At 32.5% G+C, this 20,630-nt stretch overlaps 1 protein-coding gene across 1 annotated transcript; it reads left to right on the top strand.

Annotated features, from left to right (window-relative positions):
• Positions 1 to 2,177: 2,177 nt before the first annotated feature.
• LOC112454068 (acyl-CoA Delta(11) desaturase-like) lies at positions 2,178 to 20,487 on the top strand. Its single transcript, XM_025015257.1, has 6 exons — positions 2,178 to 2,350; positions 18,137 to 18,405; positions 18,631 to 18,761; positions 19,039 to 19,244; positions 19,398 to 19,580; positions 19,691 to 20,487. Exons 2-6 carry the CDS (start codon positions 18,150 to 18,152, stop codon positions 20,052 to 20,054), a joined length of 1,140 nt encoding a protein of 379 aa, XP_024871025.1. The 5' UTR covers positions 2,178 to 2,350; positions 18,137 to 18,149; the 3' UTR covers positions 20,055 to 20,487.
• The last annotated feature ends 143 nt before the right edge of the window (positions 20,488 to 20,630 follow it).

The following is a 20,630-nucleotide window of genomic DNA, read 5'->3' as shown; positions in this document are numbered from 1 at the left end:
GAAAGGATGATTAGCAAAATAATCTTTTGTAATCTCGTATTGTTTGCAACCTGCCATATGTAAGAAAGAGGAAGGGGAAAGGTGATAGATCTATGAAATTCAGTTCAATCTTATTAATTACATTCATATTTGCAGACTCACGTAGAAATTTGAATAGTTAGAATTGTTTTATCACATGTCTTTCTTATCAGCAATATACCGGTACATTGTTCGAAATACCGTTTCATAAAACTTTGAGTTATATTATCAAATTAACTTTACTTATTGAAATGTTTGGGTGTACGGCATTAATTACGATAAGCTAGATAAGTAGATAATTATTTATTATTATATTTGCTAAAATTCTTTGTAAGATGTATCAAATTAGGTTAATGTATAATTTCTTCTTACTTCTTGTTTAGTTTCTACACGTGTTTTCAAAGAATTAGACTACTCTACTTAGAAAGGAATTTCTATGAATATTTTCGTAAAAAATTATAGTCTATAATTAAACAGAGATGACATGCGAAGTTGACGAAACATCGAAGAAAGTCCTACGTGCATATTGAAACATTCGACAAAAAGTTTATGTTTGTTCCCAATATTTCTTCACTAAAGTTTCTTCGCTGTCTTTGGTGAAGAAGATCGCAAAATGTAGCTCTCGTTGTTCTCAATTTGAATCATAATAATTTTAGGAGGCTCAAATGATTAAAAATCAATATTGGTAAAAAAAGGGGCACAGAGCCATAACCAGGTGTTATTGTTTGACACATTTTTAATTAGATCGAAGACTTTACAAACATTTCGGCCTAGAATCAGGCCGTCTTCAGTGTACAGTATTAATTGTAACTAATTTTTGACGCGGTAAACGTTTATCACATAGTAGATATCGCAATAATTAAAACATAGCGAAGGGAAACAACATGTGTCGTGAAGTAAAGTTTATGTGGCGCGAGAACCTGTGATGTTCCATGTCGAATCTTATGACGTTAATAGTTTGAAATTTTAAGACTTGTTTTTATGTTGTTTTATTTTTGACGTCGAATCTTATGATGTTATTGGTTTGAAATGTCAAATGACTCGTTCTTGACATTTCAAACTATAAATAACATTATATGAGATAACACTATGTGATAAGCGTTTACCGCGTCAAAAATTAATTAGAATTAATACTGTACACTGAAGATGGCCTGATTCTAGGCCGAAATGTTTGTAAAGTCTTCGATTTAATTAAAAATTTGTTAAACAATAACCCTTTGTGACTCTGTGCCTTTTTTTTACTAACATTGATTTTTAATCATAATGTTCATGTTTAATTCTTAACTTATAGAGCGGTAATTATTCCGTGGATTCGCGAAACTACAACGACTTCTTTGTTAGTAAATTTATAGAAAAATAATAGGATCGAAATATAAAAATCAATTTTTTGTAAAAAATAAATCTTACAAATTTATTTAAGATAAAAAAGGGAGCATAAAGAAATAATGTATCTGTTATAAAATTGTTTTAATTATGAAACTTATTTAAAATAAATATATTTTTTTAATAAATCAACCAAAAAATTAGAGCGAATTAGAAAATTAGAGAGAATTTTCATTTCTCAAGCGCAATCTAATTTTGTGTTATGCATTATTCAAATATATTAGTAACTTTCTTTAACCATTTAAATATAATATGAAATAGGCGAAGTCGATGTCAACAGTTTTGATCTTATTTTAGCCCAATCTTCTTTGATACGTGCAGTATATATCGATACAAACTGGCGGAAAAAATACCTAATCATTATAGAAGAGAAAATTTTACGGTCTGAGCTTAGTAGCCTAATCATATTCCTGTGTGTATTTTATACATCATATATTTCCAACTTAGTAAACGCGCGCCTATATATTTAATCATACTTCGCAAACGTTAGATGCTAAGCTATTGCGATATGTAGAATCACATATGTATGATTTGCGTATAACAATTGAAGTAACAAAGCGATTGGTAAAGCGCGACGTGACGCCGGAATCGCGAATTGGGAGCATGAGAATAGGTGTGCATTTTATCCAATAGGAATAATCGATTTCGAGAAAGCGAATCGTATAACTCTTGGTTTTTGCAATCCACCACTTCCGTCACTGCTCCAACAAGAGCCGTGCTTTTTAGGACACCCGGCACAACAAGCGGGGGGTTTCGTTGACGGTCGTCATTTTACGTGGGGCGGCGCAAAGCTAATAAGTGGGACATACGCTCCAGCATCTCAGTATTTCGTAGTGAACTCGCCATCAAGTCGGACCATCCGTCTTGAAGAGCTATCCTCGTGTTTCTTGTCGAGCTTACCTTGCGAAGGTAGTCGCGAGCTCACCCACGTACACTCGTCGCTCAAGTCGTAAGTCATTGATTCTTCATCTTTTCTAATTTCTTCGACTGTCGCTTAACAATTACTATAACATAACTATCGCTGAAATTAAAAAAAAGATATTAGCGGTACACAGTTGGAAAATTTGTGTATACATTGGTGAAAAAAAATCTGCTGGTTAAAGTTTTTGTGTTAAATAAAATCAACATAAAGTGTAAATTTAACACATGTCTGCTATGTTAACTAAACTTAACTTATGAAATGTAAAATTATATTAACACAGTATCAGTGTTGTCATTTCATACACCGCCCATATTATGTTAAATTAACACAAAAATTTGAGTGGACCGTTTGGTACATGTGATTTATGTTAAATTTAACGCAAGTTTTCCAACTGTGCACACTATTTTGGATATTTATCGGCAAATTAATTGTGATCGACAAAATTTTCATATTAAAACCCTTCCTTTTGAAATCTGTACAAAGTGAAATATTAGTTTGAATTATTGAATCGTTTTATATCCTACACCCTAATACTGTCTTTATCCAAGGTAATATTTATATGCACCACAGATATTTATGTTAGTTTAAAAAAAGTTGGAAAACTACGATCACACAATGAGATCGTAGATATTATGTTATTTTATTATGAATATTAATATTATTATAAATATACATATACAAATACGATTGACTGTAAATTTTATGATAATTTGTTTGATGCTTTTATTACTTCTTGAACGCAAATCACAATAAATTTAAGTGTAAAGTCCTTATTATTGCTTACCGGTACGCGGTATTTATTTTACTCGTTGAATAATTTCGCTATATACAAATTTGAATTTACTTCAAATACTTGATTATTTTTCATGCGATTATATTTTATCGCGCGACTATATTTTTGTAAAAATACGAAATGTAAATTTTTTTTTGCGAAAAGAATTCCTGAACATTTTTAGAGAATGGAATAATTTTTGTTTTAATTTTAATATTTTTTGCATAAAGGTAAATCACTTTAAATTAAAATTCTACTAAGGTAAAGTCTGTCAAATTAAACGAAGAATGTAATTTTGCTACCTCCTTCCCCAAAACTTAATCTTTATCAAAAATTTCTTTTATTTTAATTTTATTTTAAAACTTTATATTTTTAACATTGCCTTTATAACTTTATTTTAAATTGATATTTTTAAACAGATATATAGTGATATTATAATCGGTTTACCGATCCCTCCACCAAAGAATTTATAATATCAGATTTTAAAACTAGTTTTATTTAGGCATATATATATATTGTGTAGTCTTCTTTCAATTGCTTTAGTGATTTAAATATTGCTACTCGCGCTTAAATACGCACATCGTGGTGAATCTTTTTTCGCTGATGCTTCTTTCCATCTGTTAATATGCCGATAAACTTCACGTATGGCACACTTTCTTGAACGGTTGTCTTACTTTATAGAATTGAATAGAATCTTATGATAATTCTTAATAAGCGTAATATATGTTATTATCACATGAATATTTTGCTTTGCATTTTGCAACAAAAAGAAATTGTTGTTAACATGACAATTTTTAATGTATGGGACACGTGTAGTAAAAAAAATTTCATGCTAATCAGTATCTGCATGGTGACGCTCAATAGAGTGATTTATTATCCATTTCTTAGAAAAAACTCGTACTTTGTATCGATTTGTCATAAGGTAATTGATATTTCGGATAGATGAGAAAGTGTAATCGGTTTTCCAAACCACCGGCCGTACTATCTTGTTAATGTACGGCACGTGTTTTGCGTATGATGCACGCAACTCAATTTCAAGACGAAAATGCTAGACAAGGCAGTTTGGGATCAAAGTGCGGAGCGGTTCACGTGCTAATGGATGAGAGTAATTTCGCTGTAATACAATTATGTTGCAACACTTGTTCGAGTCTCATCTGCGTGGCAATTCGTGCAACTGAAAGTAAAATTACGGAGAAATGGAAATATAGAAACGGAAAGGTAGCATTACCTTTCCGCAAGCAATTGCACAATGCTGGCACGGAAAGAAAGCATTGCGCATTGTAAAAAGTAATTGTAGTAATTATCATATCTTTATTACATTATTTTCGTATATTTACATTACTTTACATATCTTTATCATGTCCGCTTTGAAGAATATGTAAAGACTTATCACTCCATCTAATCGTAATCAATTTTCGTAAATAATTCCGTTTCTGCAATGTAATCCATGATGTCGAGAAAAATGTGATTTATTAATGACAATTTATTTAAGACGAACAACGATATTTTCGAGATGCAACTCATTGTATTGACTTTATTCTACAGTTTCCACGCGCGTTACTTCTCGCAATTAGTCGTCTCGAAATCGTAATGCCGTGTACGACGAAGGACACGAAGGAGTTACATTTTTCTAAAGGAAGTAAAATTTGTGTTATTCCTGAAAGACTCCCGTCTTGCAAGAATCTTGTTGAATCAATATATGGATGCGCACAATATCACAGATTGAAGCGTACGTACGTTTCGCCTCAAAAGAAAGTTGTACATTATTTGTCAGATACGTGTAGCAGCGTGCGTTGAATCTCGAGAGAAAACGTCACGTGCTGTGGGATTAGTAGGTCAGTGTTCCTCTTCAACATCCTCCGCTTCTTTTCGGTCATCGAGAAGCGTCCATTCATTTTCGGTCATCAATAATCCGATGAATGATCTACTTTATTTTCACACCTCAACGCACAATTAAAAAAATTATTCCTGTTATTTTGAATTTTCAGTTATCAATTCATATTCAATGAATTATCGTTTTTGTTTCATCAAACATTTCCTCCTCTGTAAGAATTATAAATCATTTGCAGTGTATTATATCTTGTTTTTATTCGAACAGATAACAAATGTACTCGTATGCAAATTTTCAGTTTCTTCCACTTCACACGATGGTCATAAAAATCACACATTTTCAGTACAGCTTTTTGTACAATTTCCTTATCGAATAGTAAGCGAAACCTGTCATTCCGGTCGAAAACGTAAGACGCTGCACGATCCTGTCTGAATCGCCTCGGGCCCGTTATAAAAGTCTAGGAATTTCGATCCGCGATTGGCAATGACCTTAAAGACGCCATTGGCCTGCTTTCCGAAGAACCTGTTCCTGCTCAAGCGTAGCGTTATTTATGTTCTTTCTCGTTTCTCAATCTCTTCTCTCTACGGTCGTCCCCTTTCTCCGCTTTGAACGTATTCTGGTCCGACTACATCATGTACCGTTTTCAAGTGCCGCAAGCACTTTTACTAGGATGACACTTCTCCGCGCCAAGCCTACGTTCCGGAAGAGAAACGCACGCGTAAATGCATTCTCCGGCGTACTGTGAAGCCTGTCCAATCTCGAAGTAGTTTTGATTGCATTAACGTTTGCTTTGAGATACTACGTATTAATTTTATTGTGCTATTATTAAATTATTTAACTATGTTAATGTGTGCTATATTATTAAATTATTTAACATGACGTTATATTTTCAAATTTAATAATCTATATATGACTATATATCGTGTGAAGTGGGAGGATCTGTTTGAATAAAAACAGGAAATAATACCGCAGATAATTTACGTTTCTTACAGAGGAGGAAATGTTTTTGATGAAACAAAAACGATAATTTATTAAATATGAATTGATAACTAAAAATTCAAAATGCAGGAATAATTTTTTTAATTGTGCGTTGAGGTGTGAAAATAAAGTAGATCATATCTACATATATACCAAAGTTCAGCTTGAACTCTGAAATTTATTTATAAATTAAAATATATAAAAATTCGAACTATAAAAATTATAAATAGTTTAAAGCCAATACTATAGATCCAAGGAGCGCATGTCTGATAAAATTGAGTTTTCTCTTTTATCCTTTTTGCATTTTAAATAGTTTTCTTTGATAAGATTTACTATGCACACAATAGACTTCTTGACACCAATATCAACTGTTAAACGATTTTCATTATGGACTCACTGTGAAAAACCTTTTAATACCGGTTTCGATATTGTTATAATATCCTCGATAGCTTTAAATAAATTAAAGAATTTAAGTGTTCGAAAATACGTGCGATGTAGGGTTATGTGGGGTGATGTGCAACACGTTCACGCGTTGCTCGGAAAACATATCCAAAAATCAAATTCTTGAATATATCATGACTGTATAATGTAGAGGAAGAAAAATACTACAATTCTGCGTGATTAGATTTTCAAAATTTTAAATTTTTCCTAAAAAATTTTTGAGTTTTCAAAAACACGTTTGTTTTAGCATTTTCAAATTTTCTTGGGGTGATGTGCAACACAAGTAAAATTAAGGTAAAAAATGCATGAATATCGACATCAATCGACTTAAATGTTAAATTTGGGCTTCTTAAATACAAATTAATCGAAATCTGGTGAACAAAAAATTTCACTGTATTGTAATCGACCTCTGACAAATGGCAATTTCACAAAAAAAATTTATTTTTTATTTGATTTTTTATTTATTTATTGCTTAAAAATTAATATAATGAAAGGAAAAACGCAACTGGATGATCGCCTTTCAGCAATTTTATTGCTGCCCAAATTAGCTCGCAATTGACCGGAACAGCGATACCCTTATTTTTATACTTTCGTGGCATAATGACTAAACACATTGAAAATTGCATTAAAACACTTTCATATACACATGTTCCATCGTAAAATAGCGATAAACTAGCGAAAAATGAGTGTTGCACATAACCCCAAACACGCTATTTTTCGCGGACTGGCGTGACACCAACACAACGTAAGAAAATCACAAAATTGCTGTGGATTATCAAAAGTACTTAAAAAACTAACAATATAAAAATATTTACCTATAAGATGACCTAAAACCAATTCACGAAATCACTATGAATGTGAGAAGCGAAAATTACATTGAGCTCGAGAAATTTAACTTGCTTTTCGTACAGCAAACCAGAGTGCGTGCCATCTCGCGAGTTATTTATCTAAAACAAGGTACTGTTAACACAAATAGATGACAGCTAGTATGCGGTTCTGTCAAATGTCGACATGCAGACCAGGAATCGGAAACGTTGCACACCACCCCACACAACCCTATATACATATTAATCGCACGTATATTTTTAGCAATTAAGAATTCTAATCGATTTGTCTGGCTATCATCATCATGACAATGCGACCATTGATTTTGGTCGGATTATCGTCAAGACATTTCAGACCAAAGATTTTGGTCTTTCTAAATTAATATTCTAAATGTTTCAATAATTTAATTTTATTGCGAGAAATATTACCTCAGCCAGGGTATAAAAAAGCAATCAAATCAAGATTTATTGTATATATATATACAAGAATCTGTAATCTTGAAATGAGATATAAATTAACGAAGAAAACTTGTTTGAATGAAGATACTTAGTTTAATCAAGAAAAAAAGTTGAGATAAAAAGTTGTAATTTTTATAAGAATAATATAGATTCTTGCTTATATATACAACACTAAACATCACAGACGCGTGCTTTGCGCGCGCTATATTTAGCTGTAACATTATACTATTACTATTACATTATTAAGGAGGCTTTATACGTCTATTGCACATATTTTCAAGAATTTTTTTGTTATAGTAAAATGTATTGAAATATCTTGAAACTTTTATATATTTTCTCACATATATTTTGAAGTACATAAAAAAAATTTTTTTTTTTCTTATTTATGGCGACAAATGTAAGGGTATCCCATAGAAATCTGGTTGACATGATATCTCGAGTTAGAAACGTCTGAAACAAAAAATTCAAACGGGATATTAAAATATAAGTAAATGGCTATAGCCGGTACTAGAATTAAACATTTTGGGTAAAAAGAAACAAAATGGCGGACTTTTTTAGTTGCAAAAAACTGCAAGATATTCGTCGAGATATTCAAAAGTCCGTTATTTTGTTTCTTTTATTACATTTGTCGCCATAAATAAGAAAAAAAAAACATTTTTTTGTACTTCAATATATGTGAGAAAATATATAAAAGTTTCGAGATATTTCAATACATTTTATGACAAAGAAATTCTTGAAAATATGTGCAATAGACGTATAAAGCCCCCTTAACCACTTGATACATATAAAACTGTTAAAATATACGATGAGACAAAGATGCTCATAAAGTCAGCGCAATAAGAGAATTAGCATCGCAGAAAAGCGTCAACAATAAAATTTCTTATACAGTTTTTTTTTATGAGCGAAATATAAGTCTTGATTTAACACTTCTTTAATTTATGTGCAGACGAGTCAATTAGAATTCTTCATTTATATTAATTTTCAAGCGAAGTAAATATCTCTTATTCGGCTTGTACATTTTTAGATTTACGTATTGGTCTTAAATTAAATTTATAGTTATCTGTTAACTATACTAAAGTTAATTATACTAAATTGTACGATTTTATTTATATACCTTGTTTATTTACTTACAATCAGTATCGACCTAGGTATATTTTTATGAATGCAAAAAATAAATGAAAAGCACGAGGCTTTTTATTCCAAAATACGTTTTTCACTAGAGTATACTGGTAATAACATTTTTATTAAAAATTAAAGAAACATGAATCGCGTTACAATTTTAATCCTTCAAAACTGACCTTCAGTCTTGTTATGAACTATCTTGTTATCGTGAAATTTCAAATCGTGCCGTTTGTGAGATACACGTTTTCGACAGCGCTTTCACGAAGATTATTCACACCCGTACTTTACCACTTGCATGACAGCAATACAGTTGCAGAAAACGAGGAGATAGCTGTACCACTGACTTATAGTGAATCCGTAATTAACCTTTAGTCACGTGGATCTTTTCTCTTTTGATCAGGGAAGAATGAGAAAAACGACATCTGTCGATGGTATATGTGTAGCAAAATTTAGTACATTAGTTAAGGGTGCAAAAAGTAAAAGCTTTTTTAGTTATTCAAGGCTAATTCGGGACACAGGCAAATTATACAATTGAGCGGATAATTTAGAAATAATTATAGTTGTTTGCTAAAGTGCATATACGCTTCAAATAGCTTACGTAATTTCAGTCCTTAAAAATTGAGTTTTAATCAATTATAATCTCTAAAGCTCGTTCGTTTTAATTGATCTATAAATTAATGATAGAGTTTTGAATTTATGATTTCTGATATGTTTTTTGTACGAGTGCCTACGTGCCGATTCTTCAATTTCTTCATTTGAAGAATCGGCACGTACACTCGTACAAAAAACATGTCAGAAGTTATAAATTCAAAACTCTATTATTAATTGAAAATTCTTCAAACATTTTCTATGCTATACAGCATATAAAATTATAAGTAGAATTCCGTTTCAAATTTTATTGCTATTTATAACGCGATTTTATTAAGAATTATTACTGATTCTGAAACGGATAATGCTCTTCATGCGCAACTGATAAATTTCTTTCAAATTAATCTTAGATACTTTATCATATTAAGATCCGGAGTAACATTAATGTTTATACTAATTATACTACTTTCTCTTTGATAGCTTTTTCTCTAGAGTTTGAAAGCCCCTCTCCCCCCGCCCTAACCGTGCTATCTCCTAACGCCGTAAATTGAACAGTTAAGTAAGAATTTATGACGTACTCTTAAAGACGAAGAGCGTAAGCTATACTTTGGAAATAGCACGTCAACCTGGTTACTCTAGGTAAAGAGTTAATATTAGCGTAAGTCAAGAATTTTTCGCTCAAACTCGGTTGCATTTTTGTTCTGCGAACATCTACGCCGATTGACAGTCAACATTGTGCAAACATGTTCGTAACAGATAATCGTTTAACATGAACACTTTCGACGCAATGATATTTGAACTTTTACTTCTAATCTACGATCCCGAAGACTAATATGTTTCCCTAAGACTGACAGCATAATATTATCCGATTATAATTATTATAAACAGAAAGAAAGAGAAAGAGGTGTATTTATTAGAGTTTCTGCCCTCATTCTTTGATGATCTAATATCCGTGATGTTATAAACATTTTTTTCCACGTTATTAATATTAAATAATATTTTTCTAACACGAAGTTTACAGAAAAATGTAAACTATTTCCGATATTTTAATATGACAATATAATATTATTTTTATTTAATCAAAAATTACATATATGATAGTATTATTTAAGCACTATCCAGTAAACATCAAAAGAAAATTCGATGTACTTTTATTATTTAGTACATTAAAAAACGAAATAAAAAATCCATGAGAATTCAAGTTTTATTTTTATTTTTTTCTTCGATAATGAGAAAAACTAAAGCTATATAATAGTTTTGTAAATCAGAGAAAATAGAAGAAGTTAATTTCTTGTCTAAATTGTCTTTCGATAAATGATCCGTAATACACTTTCGATCTGATTAAAAATATTATATTTTAGTCAAGAAAGTATTAATAATTTAGAATAATGATATTGATCCTACTATGAATGAATTATATATATTAGATACATGTCGGGCACATAAACGTCGGTGCATTTTCATCGATGCGGTATCGATAATAATTTAATCGTAAGATTCACAACGACTAGCAGTATTGCGAATATCAGGTTCCGTTAAATTACACGTAAACTCTCGACATTGAGAGAAGCAGGCGCCTGAAAGAAAGGAATATTTAGAAGTGGGGCACCTACATAACTCGCGTCGTCTTCACGTCATCGTCAATCTCAAAGAACTCGTATAGAGGAGGGATGGCTGTACTTTGTATCTAATTAGCCGTAAAGGAGGAAGAACACGAATGTGCGCGTTTAGTTCCGAGCGTTTATTTTAGGTCGACTCTTTGAAGCATCTATAGGAATTTGATTTATCGTGCTGGAGAAGTAACTGTCAGCCATTTAAAGTTACCTTTTTTTCCGCTTTTGCTGCTAGGAATGTTATTTGTACTATTTTCTAAATCTTTCAATTCACGACATAATTCAAATTTTATGAAAATTACTTGCTTTAAATCGGCGACGTAATAATTTTGATTTCGAAAAAATCGCAACGCATGAGGTATAACGTTAGAAATAAAAGATCGCGATTTCGACGATCGGTCGACGACGATTTTACAAAGATAAACGTAATAAAAAAAAAATCCACTTTTCGCTGAACCGCAACGAGATTGCGCGCTAATGTAATATCACCGGCGCGGCGGTTACGAAGCTGCTCTGACGCAACAATCGCGTACCACTTCGTCGTGAAGGGCCGTTAATGTGGTCGACATCAGCGTGCTCGTGCGAAGGCACTCTTCTTCGTACACAATTCAGGAATATCATTCTCCGCGGGACAGACCGCGAGACACTCGTTCGTTGTGTTGAAAGTGCGACGTTTAGAGAATTCTCTTTTTTTTTGCACGCATACTTTCCGCACGTGTGCCGCACATATTAACCGCATGTAATGTTCTGGAAAGCTATAAGAGTTCGTTGCGTGGACACATATAACGCACGTCGAAAGTCATCAAAGAATCATGAATCTTCGGTTAATGGCGACGCGACAATGTGGAGACCGTCTCGCCGATTTTTATCACGTAAAAGAGACGAGCAAAAAATAAAAGTGTTGAATATTGATAATAAACAAAAGATTTCTAAAGTCTATAGATATCGGTTTTTTTCCTTTTTTTTTGCTGATACTAATTATTATTCTTGTTTTTCAATATACGAATAGACGATACATAAGCAATTAGCATGTTGAAACATTAATTAATGATAATTAATGCACAAACTTCATAATGTGTAAAACACAAAAACAGCAAACGTTCAACGATTACATGTTAATTGTCGGATATATTCAGCTTTACATAAGAATAGGTACATAAAAGGGATAAATAGAACGCAAATAACTTTTGTATTTTTTATACTTTTCATTTTTGGTATAAATATAATGATAAATATATCACAAAAAATAACGCTACTATTTGGATGCATAAATGACAGCCAATATATTGAAGAAAAAATATATTAAGACTAAATTTTTGATAAATGTTTCTTTTTTTTATTTAAATACTTTTATTATATTCAAATATAAACAAGAGGGCTACCCTCCTCCGATTTTGATAAAATCTTACAATACTTACTTACGTATATGTATTTGGAGCTGCTAACGGGGAGTTGCGGAAATGCCTACTTTCCGAGAAATTCAAATTTTACAAATACGGTAGAGACATTATCATAGGCCATTCTTAGAGACATTATTCATGAGACATTATTCATAGTCGGTTCTTACATTTAAGACCGACTTAATTACAATTTTAAGATGTCATGAACTAATCACAGAACCGTATTAGCATCTTAAGACTATTACTTAAGACGGTCTTGAAATAAGAACCGACTATGAATACCGGCCATAGAGACGCTGATGATGTTGTCATCAATTTTTTTTAATACAGGAAAAAACCGCGTTCGCGATCTTTTGTATCAAAAAAGTGGAAGAGACAGCATTTCTCGATGACGATGATGATATAATAACGGTTATCTTAATGTAAAATATTTACATTTTGGACTTTGCATCGCAATATCTCCGCTCGTAGGATACATAAATGAAAAATAAAAAAAAATACTTTTATTATATACCATTCAAACCCAAGCTATCGATTGAGCTTACTCATCAGAACTTCATCGGTTCAGTCGTTAAGATTCAATAATCTAAGGATTTCTCAATTCGTCGGTTCGCGAATAAATATACGGTCTGTGTCTTGCTACGCCAACACTACCGTATCTCTTTATGAATTCGATGTAGAATTAGTCGAAAGACGATAAAAATTTCATAAAAATATTCGTGATTACTCAATTAACATAAAAGCAATGATGATGAGGTCAAATATAATAAAATTATCAGTCAGTATTCGATTATTCATCGACGCATCAATTTGACTGATTATTTCTGTCTGGGAATGCTAAGTAATTATTGTCTTAATTGTAACGACATCCTTTACTTACAAATTGTATTACTCTTCTCGATATATTTTAACATGCCTTCAATACTTCATGTTCTCGCATTCTCTGAACTGGCGGGTAAGTGACTCCACTTCTCTGAGCTGGTGGGTAAATGACCTTATTTCTCTTCTTGCTTAAGTTCTGTCTGTCATTTTGTGATTTCGATTATATATAATAAACTATGATTATTAGGCAAGTTTTACTTGGTTTTTCTCGCGAAAAATTACGTTACTTTTAGACCAAATTTTGAAATTACTCACTTATTTCTCGGTGAAAGTGAGATTATTTCGATTTAATTGTTACCGCAATGATGAAGTGGCCCAAAGCGGAGCTGAAACGTCCGATTTATAATTTTGTATTTTATTAATTATTAAAGGTCGATATAACGTTAACTTACGCACCTTCAACCGCGTTGAACCATTAAAGTCCCTTTTTACTTGTCACTAGAACACTACAAGCGCGCGCTATTTTACTGTATCTCTCTTTACACAAAACAACATTTACAACGCTATTTAATAATACCACATTAAGAAAAATTTAACGGTATATAACAATATGATTCAATTGATTTTATACAGAACAATCTTTATTTAAATTAATTAAATAAAAAGAAATTATACGTGTAACTCTTTATATACGAAATTATATACGAAACACAGGACTCGTCTTCAAAATCACATAAAGTTTAACCACAAACTGTGTAAATTTAAGAGACTTATTAATTTCATTATAAGACTTTAGTATACTATTCAAGCTTAATTTTGATGAAATTATACAGGTACAATAGTACTTACTATGGCGCGGAGTTGCGAAAATGCCTAATTTTCGAGAAATTCAAATTTTAATTATTTAACACTTGAACGGTTTTCAAGATTTTAATATGAAAAAATAATTAAAATTTAAAAATATTTTTCTATATTTTAATTAATCGATTTTTCCTTTATGAACGAAAGTCTTTCAGCGAATCTTTTATTCTTATAATATTAATATTACAGCATTATTAATTGTCATCCGTGAACGGATTAAAAGAACAATGTGTGTATGCTTATTACGTATATACATTAATGCCTTCCCACCTGAAAATAGTCGCGGCCGAATCAAATAATAGCTTGATACATGGTGTCTAACTATTTGTGCATCAATAATTAAAAGGATCTCGCTCGTGTGTCTCAACAAAGGAAAAACAAAGGCCAATAATCGAAAAAACAGTGGATATGTCTTTAAAAGTTTATTTCCATCTCAATAATACCATACTACGTCGGGACGTTTCGAACTACACAGAGTCTTCTTCAGCCGACAAACAATTTTAATTAAATAAATGAATATAAGTTACATAATAAATTAAAGATAGTATATAATGAAATATTAGAACCGAGGATTCGTATCGATGGCAAATAACAAAGTCAATCGGAGTCACAGCAAACATGAGAGCAATTAACTATTAAGAGCCAGTTCCACAAACGTCGGTTAACTCTTAACCTCAGGTTAACTTATCCTTTGTTTCTTTCTAACGTCCCCCTTAGAAAGAGACGAAGAGTAAGTTAACCTAAGGTTAAGAGTTAACCGACATTTGTGGAACTGGCCCTAAATGTAAATGATGTATATATGTAAATATGGGCGAATATTTAATTTTATATTCGACTTCATCCATAGCATGATTTAGAATAGAACAGATTTCTATTAAATGTAAACGATGTATATATGTAAATATCTATGAATGAAGTCGAATATAAAATTTAATTGGTAAATATATAAGTTAGAGTGTAGAATTTAAATTCTAAAGCTTCTTCACCCAGTAATTTGACAATTTGATGCTTGGTTAATACGACTGACTTGGGTATTTCTCGCCATCAAACGAGAAATAAATCATGGATTTAACTTCGGCTTCTGATTCACCAATTAATTTTATATTTGACTTCGCCCATATTTACATATATACATCGTTTACATTTAATAGTTTATTGCTCTTATGTTTGATGTGACTCCTCCCTTTGATGTGACTGATTGACTTTGTTATTTGCCATCGATACAAATCCTCGGTTCTAATATTTCATTATACTATAATTTAATTTATACTATTATTTAATTTATTATGTAACTTATATTCATTTATTTAATTAACATTGTTTGTCGGCTGAAGCAAACTCTGTGTAGTTTGAAATGTCCCGACGTATAATATGTATTATTGAGATGGAAATAAACTTTTAAATTTGACATCCACTGTTTGCTCGATTATTGGCCTTTGTTTTTCCTTTGTTATTTGCATCATTACTGTTGTCTTCAAGAAACCGGCAATGTTTAGGAGCCATTAATTATTATTAAGCGATAAATTTACAAATGTATAATTTTAGTTGGCACAGAGAGATTACGCACGACATCAAACAGTTCAGGAGATCTTAATAATTAGTTTTAAATAAAAATGAAGTAGTCGAATAGTAATGGAATGATAATTGCGTATATATCTATGAATTTTATCGCATAATAATTATTTACTGTTACCAAATAATTAATATGTCCTTGTATTTCTTTTCTTTCCTTTTATATTTCGGGATGATCCCTCGCGGTTTAATCTTCCTTTCGTAAACAATTAAAACTGTCAAACTGATGGCTCCCCCCGAAATGTTGCCGGTTCCTTCAAGAACCAACAGTCTGATGCACATATAGCTAGACGCGATGTGTCTAACTATATATTATCTGATTTGGACACGACAATTTTTAGGTAGCAAGGCATTAATTACGCCGTCTGTACATCGCATATTCATTCAAATATGCGCTTTAATGCAGTTGTGAGACCGCTGAAAGATGTACATGCAGGAAAATATATGCGTGCTTAAGTTCACATAGGTATATCACGTACAAATATGCACGTACGTGAGAATTGCGAATTTGGCTTGAGGGACAAATGCTTTACGTGTATGCGTGTGTACATGTAACTGAAATCCGAACTATAAGCTTCACGAAAAAAAAAGTGACTTTTTCGGTTTTGAGATTTCGAGATCTCAAGATTGACCACGCCGATCTTAATCAGACTGGTCACAAATTACGCGCGCGATCAACATTACATAAGAAAAATATTATATATTTTATTATGTTTAATTTCTTAGATATTTTAATCGAAAGTTTGACTGACGTAAAAATTCCAGACAATAAGCTTGTTAGTAGCATCGCGTTGGGATAGCAAACAAAATTTATGGGACTTATAAGTAAGTTGCTCACTTATTTCTCGGTGAATATGGGACCATTTTGATTTGTGAGTAAAATTTAAAATTTGGCGATTTAAAAATAACGTAATTTTTTGTGAAAAAAGTTCAAATAAAACTTGCCTAATGATCATAGTTTATTATATGATCAAAATCAAAATAACAGTCAGAACTTGGGCAAAAAGAGATGTGACGTTACCAGTTCAGAATAACAAAAATCACTTATGGCCCAGTTTCACCAACGTCGGTTAACTGTAACCTTCGATTAAACTCACTCTTCATCTCTTTATAACTGTCCCTCTAGAAAGAGACGAAGAGTGAGTTTAATCGAAGGGTACCGTACAGTTAACCGACGTTGGAAACTGGACCTATGTCCATTTCTATACCAATGTCGATTAACTTTAATCTCGGTTTAACCTACTTTTTATCCTTTTTTAATTTTAGGAATTAGAAGAGGATAAAAAGTAAATTAAACCGAGATTAAAGTTAATCCGCATTGGTAGAAATGGACATTACTTCCAGTTACTGCCAGTTCTGGATATCTTGCAGTAACTGGAACTGGCAATTATCATACTGCCAGTTCAGAGAATGCGAAAATACATGTATAGCATGAAGTCATGCTAAAGTACAGCGAGAAATAATATAATTTGTACAGGTGAAATTTTACAAATACGTAATACTTACTAAATGTATTCGGAACCACTAGCGCATAGTTGCGGAAATATCTAGTTTTCGAGAAAATTAAATTTTAATTATTAGGCCTAATTATTTTTTTCTAAGGTATCAAAATAAAAAATTTAAAAATATTTTGCTGAAATGTTTTATTTTATTAGTCAATTAGTATTAGGAAACGTACAGTGTTACCAAAATGTTATTGTAAAAAAAAACAAATCGAAGAAGCTAATTTTCATACATTTTTTGCACTGTAAGATATTCGTGGTTACCGGGCGATATGGGGTGGACTTCGTTTCGCGTGAAATGTTGGAAACTCATGTGGAACGATACAATGATACACCTTGTTTCGCATTGTAAGCAGGGGGCGATATGGGTTGGACCTCGCGTGGAAAGTTGGAAACCCATGTGGAACATAGTACAATGATAAACCTCGTTTCGCACTGTAAGCAGGGGGCGGTGTGGGGTGGACCTCGCGTGGAAAGTTGGAAACCCATGTGGTTACGTTTATTTATGACGTAACTGTTTCATAAACAACGAGCAATGATATCAAAAAATATAATGAGAAAACAAGCTTCTTTAATTTTTTTTCAATAATGATATTTTGACAACATTGTAACAGTTTTCTAATAAAATAAAACATTTTAGCAAAATATTTTAAATTTTAATTATTTTTTTTATATTGAAATCTTGAAAAATGTTAATTAAGTCGAATAATATAATTTTCTCGGAAACTAGGCATTTTTACAACTCCGCACTAGTGGCTCCGACTGAATTTAGTAAATGCTACGTATCTGTAAAATTTTAACAAAATTAGAAAGGCGAGCCTTCTAAAGTTAAGTCTATAATTGTTTTTATGTTGATTGATCAATTGCGAATATTATTATCTATTAGATGTCTATTTTCTTTCGCTAATTCTCTCTCTTCCTCCCCCTCTCTCTCTCTCTTTTTCAATATATGTTGTAAATGTTTTAAAACATTATCAAATATATACTACAGTTTTTTTCAATTTTAGAGCTGTAAATACTTGTTATAGATATTTCAGCGATATGGCGCCGAATTTGTTCGGCAGTTCAGCGACTTTATTTCTGGAAGCTTCTCAGCAGGATGTGTCGCAAAAGAAATCAGCGGCAGATAAGACTGTAACGCAAAAATTGGCAATCCAAAAGGCACAAAGTTCGAAACCTAAGTACCAGTGGAAGATTGTCTGGAGAAACCTGATAGCCTTTGTCTACCTTCATCTCGGTGCAGTTTACGGATTGTATATTTTATTAACGGCCGCCAGATTTTACACGTTCCTTTGGAGTACGTTTTGTTTATCTATCTTTTAAAACCTAAGACTTAAAACTCGAGTATTTTTATTAATTGCAACCGATTGATATTTGGGAAGGAATAATATAAACTATTATAAAGAGTAGAAATCGATAGAGCTTGAATTAGTAGATCTTGATAAAATAATAATAATTGCAAGTGTTTCATTTACGAAAGATCTTATGATGTTATATCGACACATTTTATTTATTCTTTCAGATTTGGTAGTCGTAGTGTTTGCGGCTATTGGTGTTACAGCAGGTGCTCACAGACTATGGGCTCATCGGTCTTACAAAGCGAAATGGCCGATGAGAGTTATTCTTATGCTTTTACAGACCACGGCTTTCCAAGTAAGTCTCTCTCGGCAACGCTGTTGCACGAACTTATTCACGCGCGTTAAAGAAAGCAACAATCATTATTATAAATTTGTAATTATTATCCCATATGGTATAGTTTAAAAAATATCGCAGATATATACATATATATATATATATTTTTTTTAAATATTACCCCAAAAATATATTTAAAAAAGGATGTATGGTTCATAAAAAATATATTCTATATATTCTACAGCGAAACTTCTGAAAGACAGTGTTGTTATAATATTGTTTAATGTGCGTTTTGCAGAATCACCTGTACGAGTGGGTAAGGGATCACAGAGTGCATCATAAATTTACAGACACAGATGCGGACCCGCATAACGCAAAGAGAGGCTTCTTCTTTTCGCATATAGGCTGGCTCATGCTCCGCAAGCATCCGGACGTTATTACCAAAGGAGCAACGATCGACATGAGCGATCTCGAGAAGGATCCCGTCGTCGTCTGGCAACGCAGGTACAATAATTTATCATCGACGAAGACATCGTTTTCTAATTGTGAGAACAGTTGGTGAAGTTTCACAGTTGGTGAAGTGCTATCATGCGTTCTCTGTTAAAGAAAGATTACCGTCCGGTTTGATCAAAATAAATCTCTACGTTTATGCTACAGGCTCTACATTGTCCTGATGCCTGTTTTCTGCTTCCTACTTCCCACCTGGGTACCGTGCTACTTTTGGAATGAGAAACTCATGTACGCGTGGTACGCCACCCTATTCAGATACACGATACAGCTGAACGTGACCTGGCTGGTGAATTCCGCGGCCCACATTTGGGGCATGAAACCGTACGATAAGTGAGTATCATCAAAAGATACGCCTACGTTATTTACCCTATTTACCTGAATCGTAAACCTGCGTAAACGGAAGTCGATAAGAGAACCGCGTTCGTATCTTTGTGTCGCAGCACCATTAGCCCCACCGACAGCTACAGCGTCGGCATCAGCGCTTTCGGGGAAGGATGGCACAACTACCATCATGTTTTCCCGTGGGATTACAAGGCCGCCGAATTGGGCAACTATCGCACAAACTTCACTACCGCCTTTATTGACTTTTTCGCCTGGATCGGCTGGGCGTACGATCTGAAGACCGTGGCATTAAGCATGATAAAGAAACGCGCGGCCCGAACAGGCGACGGCTCGAAATATGAGCGAGACGATCATCATGACGAGCATGATCATACGCACGAGGGGGCTATATGGGGATGGGACGACGCCGATATGGCACCCGAAGATAAGAAGGGGGCTCAGATCATTAATAAGTCCGACTGAGTTCCGAGATTCAATTCCAAAAACCTCTATACGTGACATTACACCCGGTCGGAGTTACGCAGAACTTGGACGTCCGACAGACGTTTGTGGTTTATGATGGTGTTGTAAATTTATAATGAATTTGGTGAGATCTCTCGTGTCTCTGAAGGTTTAGTACATATCACTATACATCATGTGAGGTATTGTAATTTTTTTTTATAGATGTCTAGTACTTATTTCATCATCAATCAATGCATAATAATAACGATGATGGTGAAATTGCCTCATTTTTTTTTTCAATAGCTCTTGTGTAAAATTGTTTTATTTTTTTCCAACAGCTCTTAATTGATGGAAACGACGCGTGTAAGACACGCGACTGTGATTATATATACAATTTCTTTCAAATTTGTAATTTTAATATTATATTATATTAATATTATATTATATTATCTCATTACTAGGTATTCAACTTATTTTTGAATTTATCATGTTTTTTGTTTCTTATATAATCCATTATGAATTTTTCTATGTGAAAACTTCTTTTAAAAGATATATGCAAATTTTATGCAAAAACGTAAAAATTGAAAAGAAAATGCC

The sequence above is a fragment of the Temnothorax curvispinosus genome, unplaced genomic scaffold, assembly GCF_003070985.1.
Source record: "Temnothorax curvispinosus isolate PA1 unplaced genomic scaffold, ASM307098v1 QBEX01004775.1, whole genome shotgun sequence".
NCBI classification, from domain to species: domain Eukaryota; kingdom Metazoa; phylum Arthropoda; class Insecta; order Hymenoptera; family Formicidae; genus Temnothorax; species Temnothorax curvispinosus.
The sequence above is the reverse complement of the archived record's forward strand: the minus strand, read 5'-3'. Positions and strand labels throughout refer to the sequence as shown.

Bases quoted from the DNA above. Each gene is read 5' to 3' on its own strand.
- LOC112454068 (XM_025015257.1), top strand. From the start codon at position 18,150: ATGGCGCCGAATTTGTTCGGCAGTTCAGCGACTTTATTTCTGGAAGCT. The intron at 18,406-18,630 runs GTACGTTTTGTT...TTATTCTTTCAG, and splicing joins ATTTTACACGTTCCTTTGGA to ATTTGGTAGTCGTAGTGTTT. The intron at 18,762-19,038 runs GTAAGTCTCTCT...TGCGTTTTGCAG, and splicing joins TACAGACCACGGCTTTCCAA to AATCACCTGTACGAGTGGGT.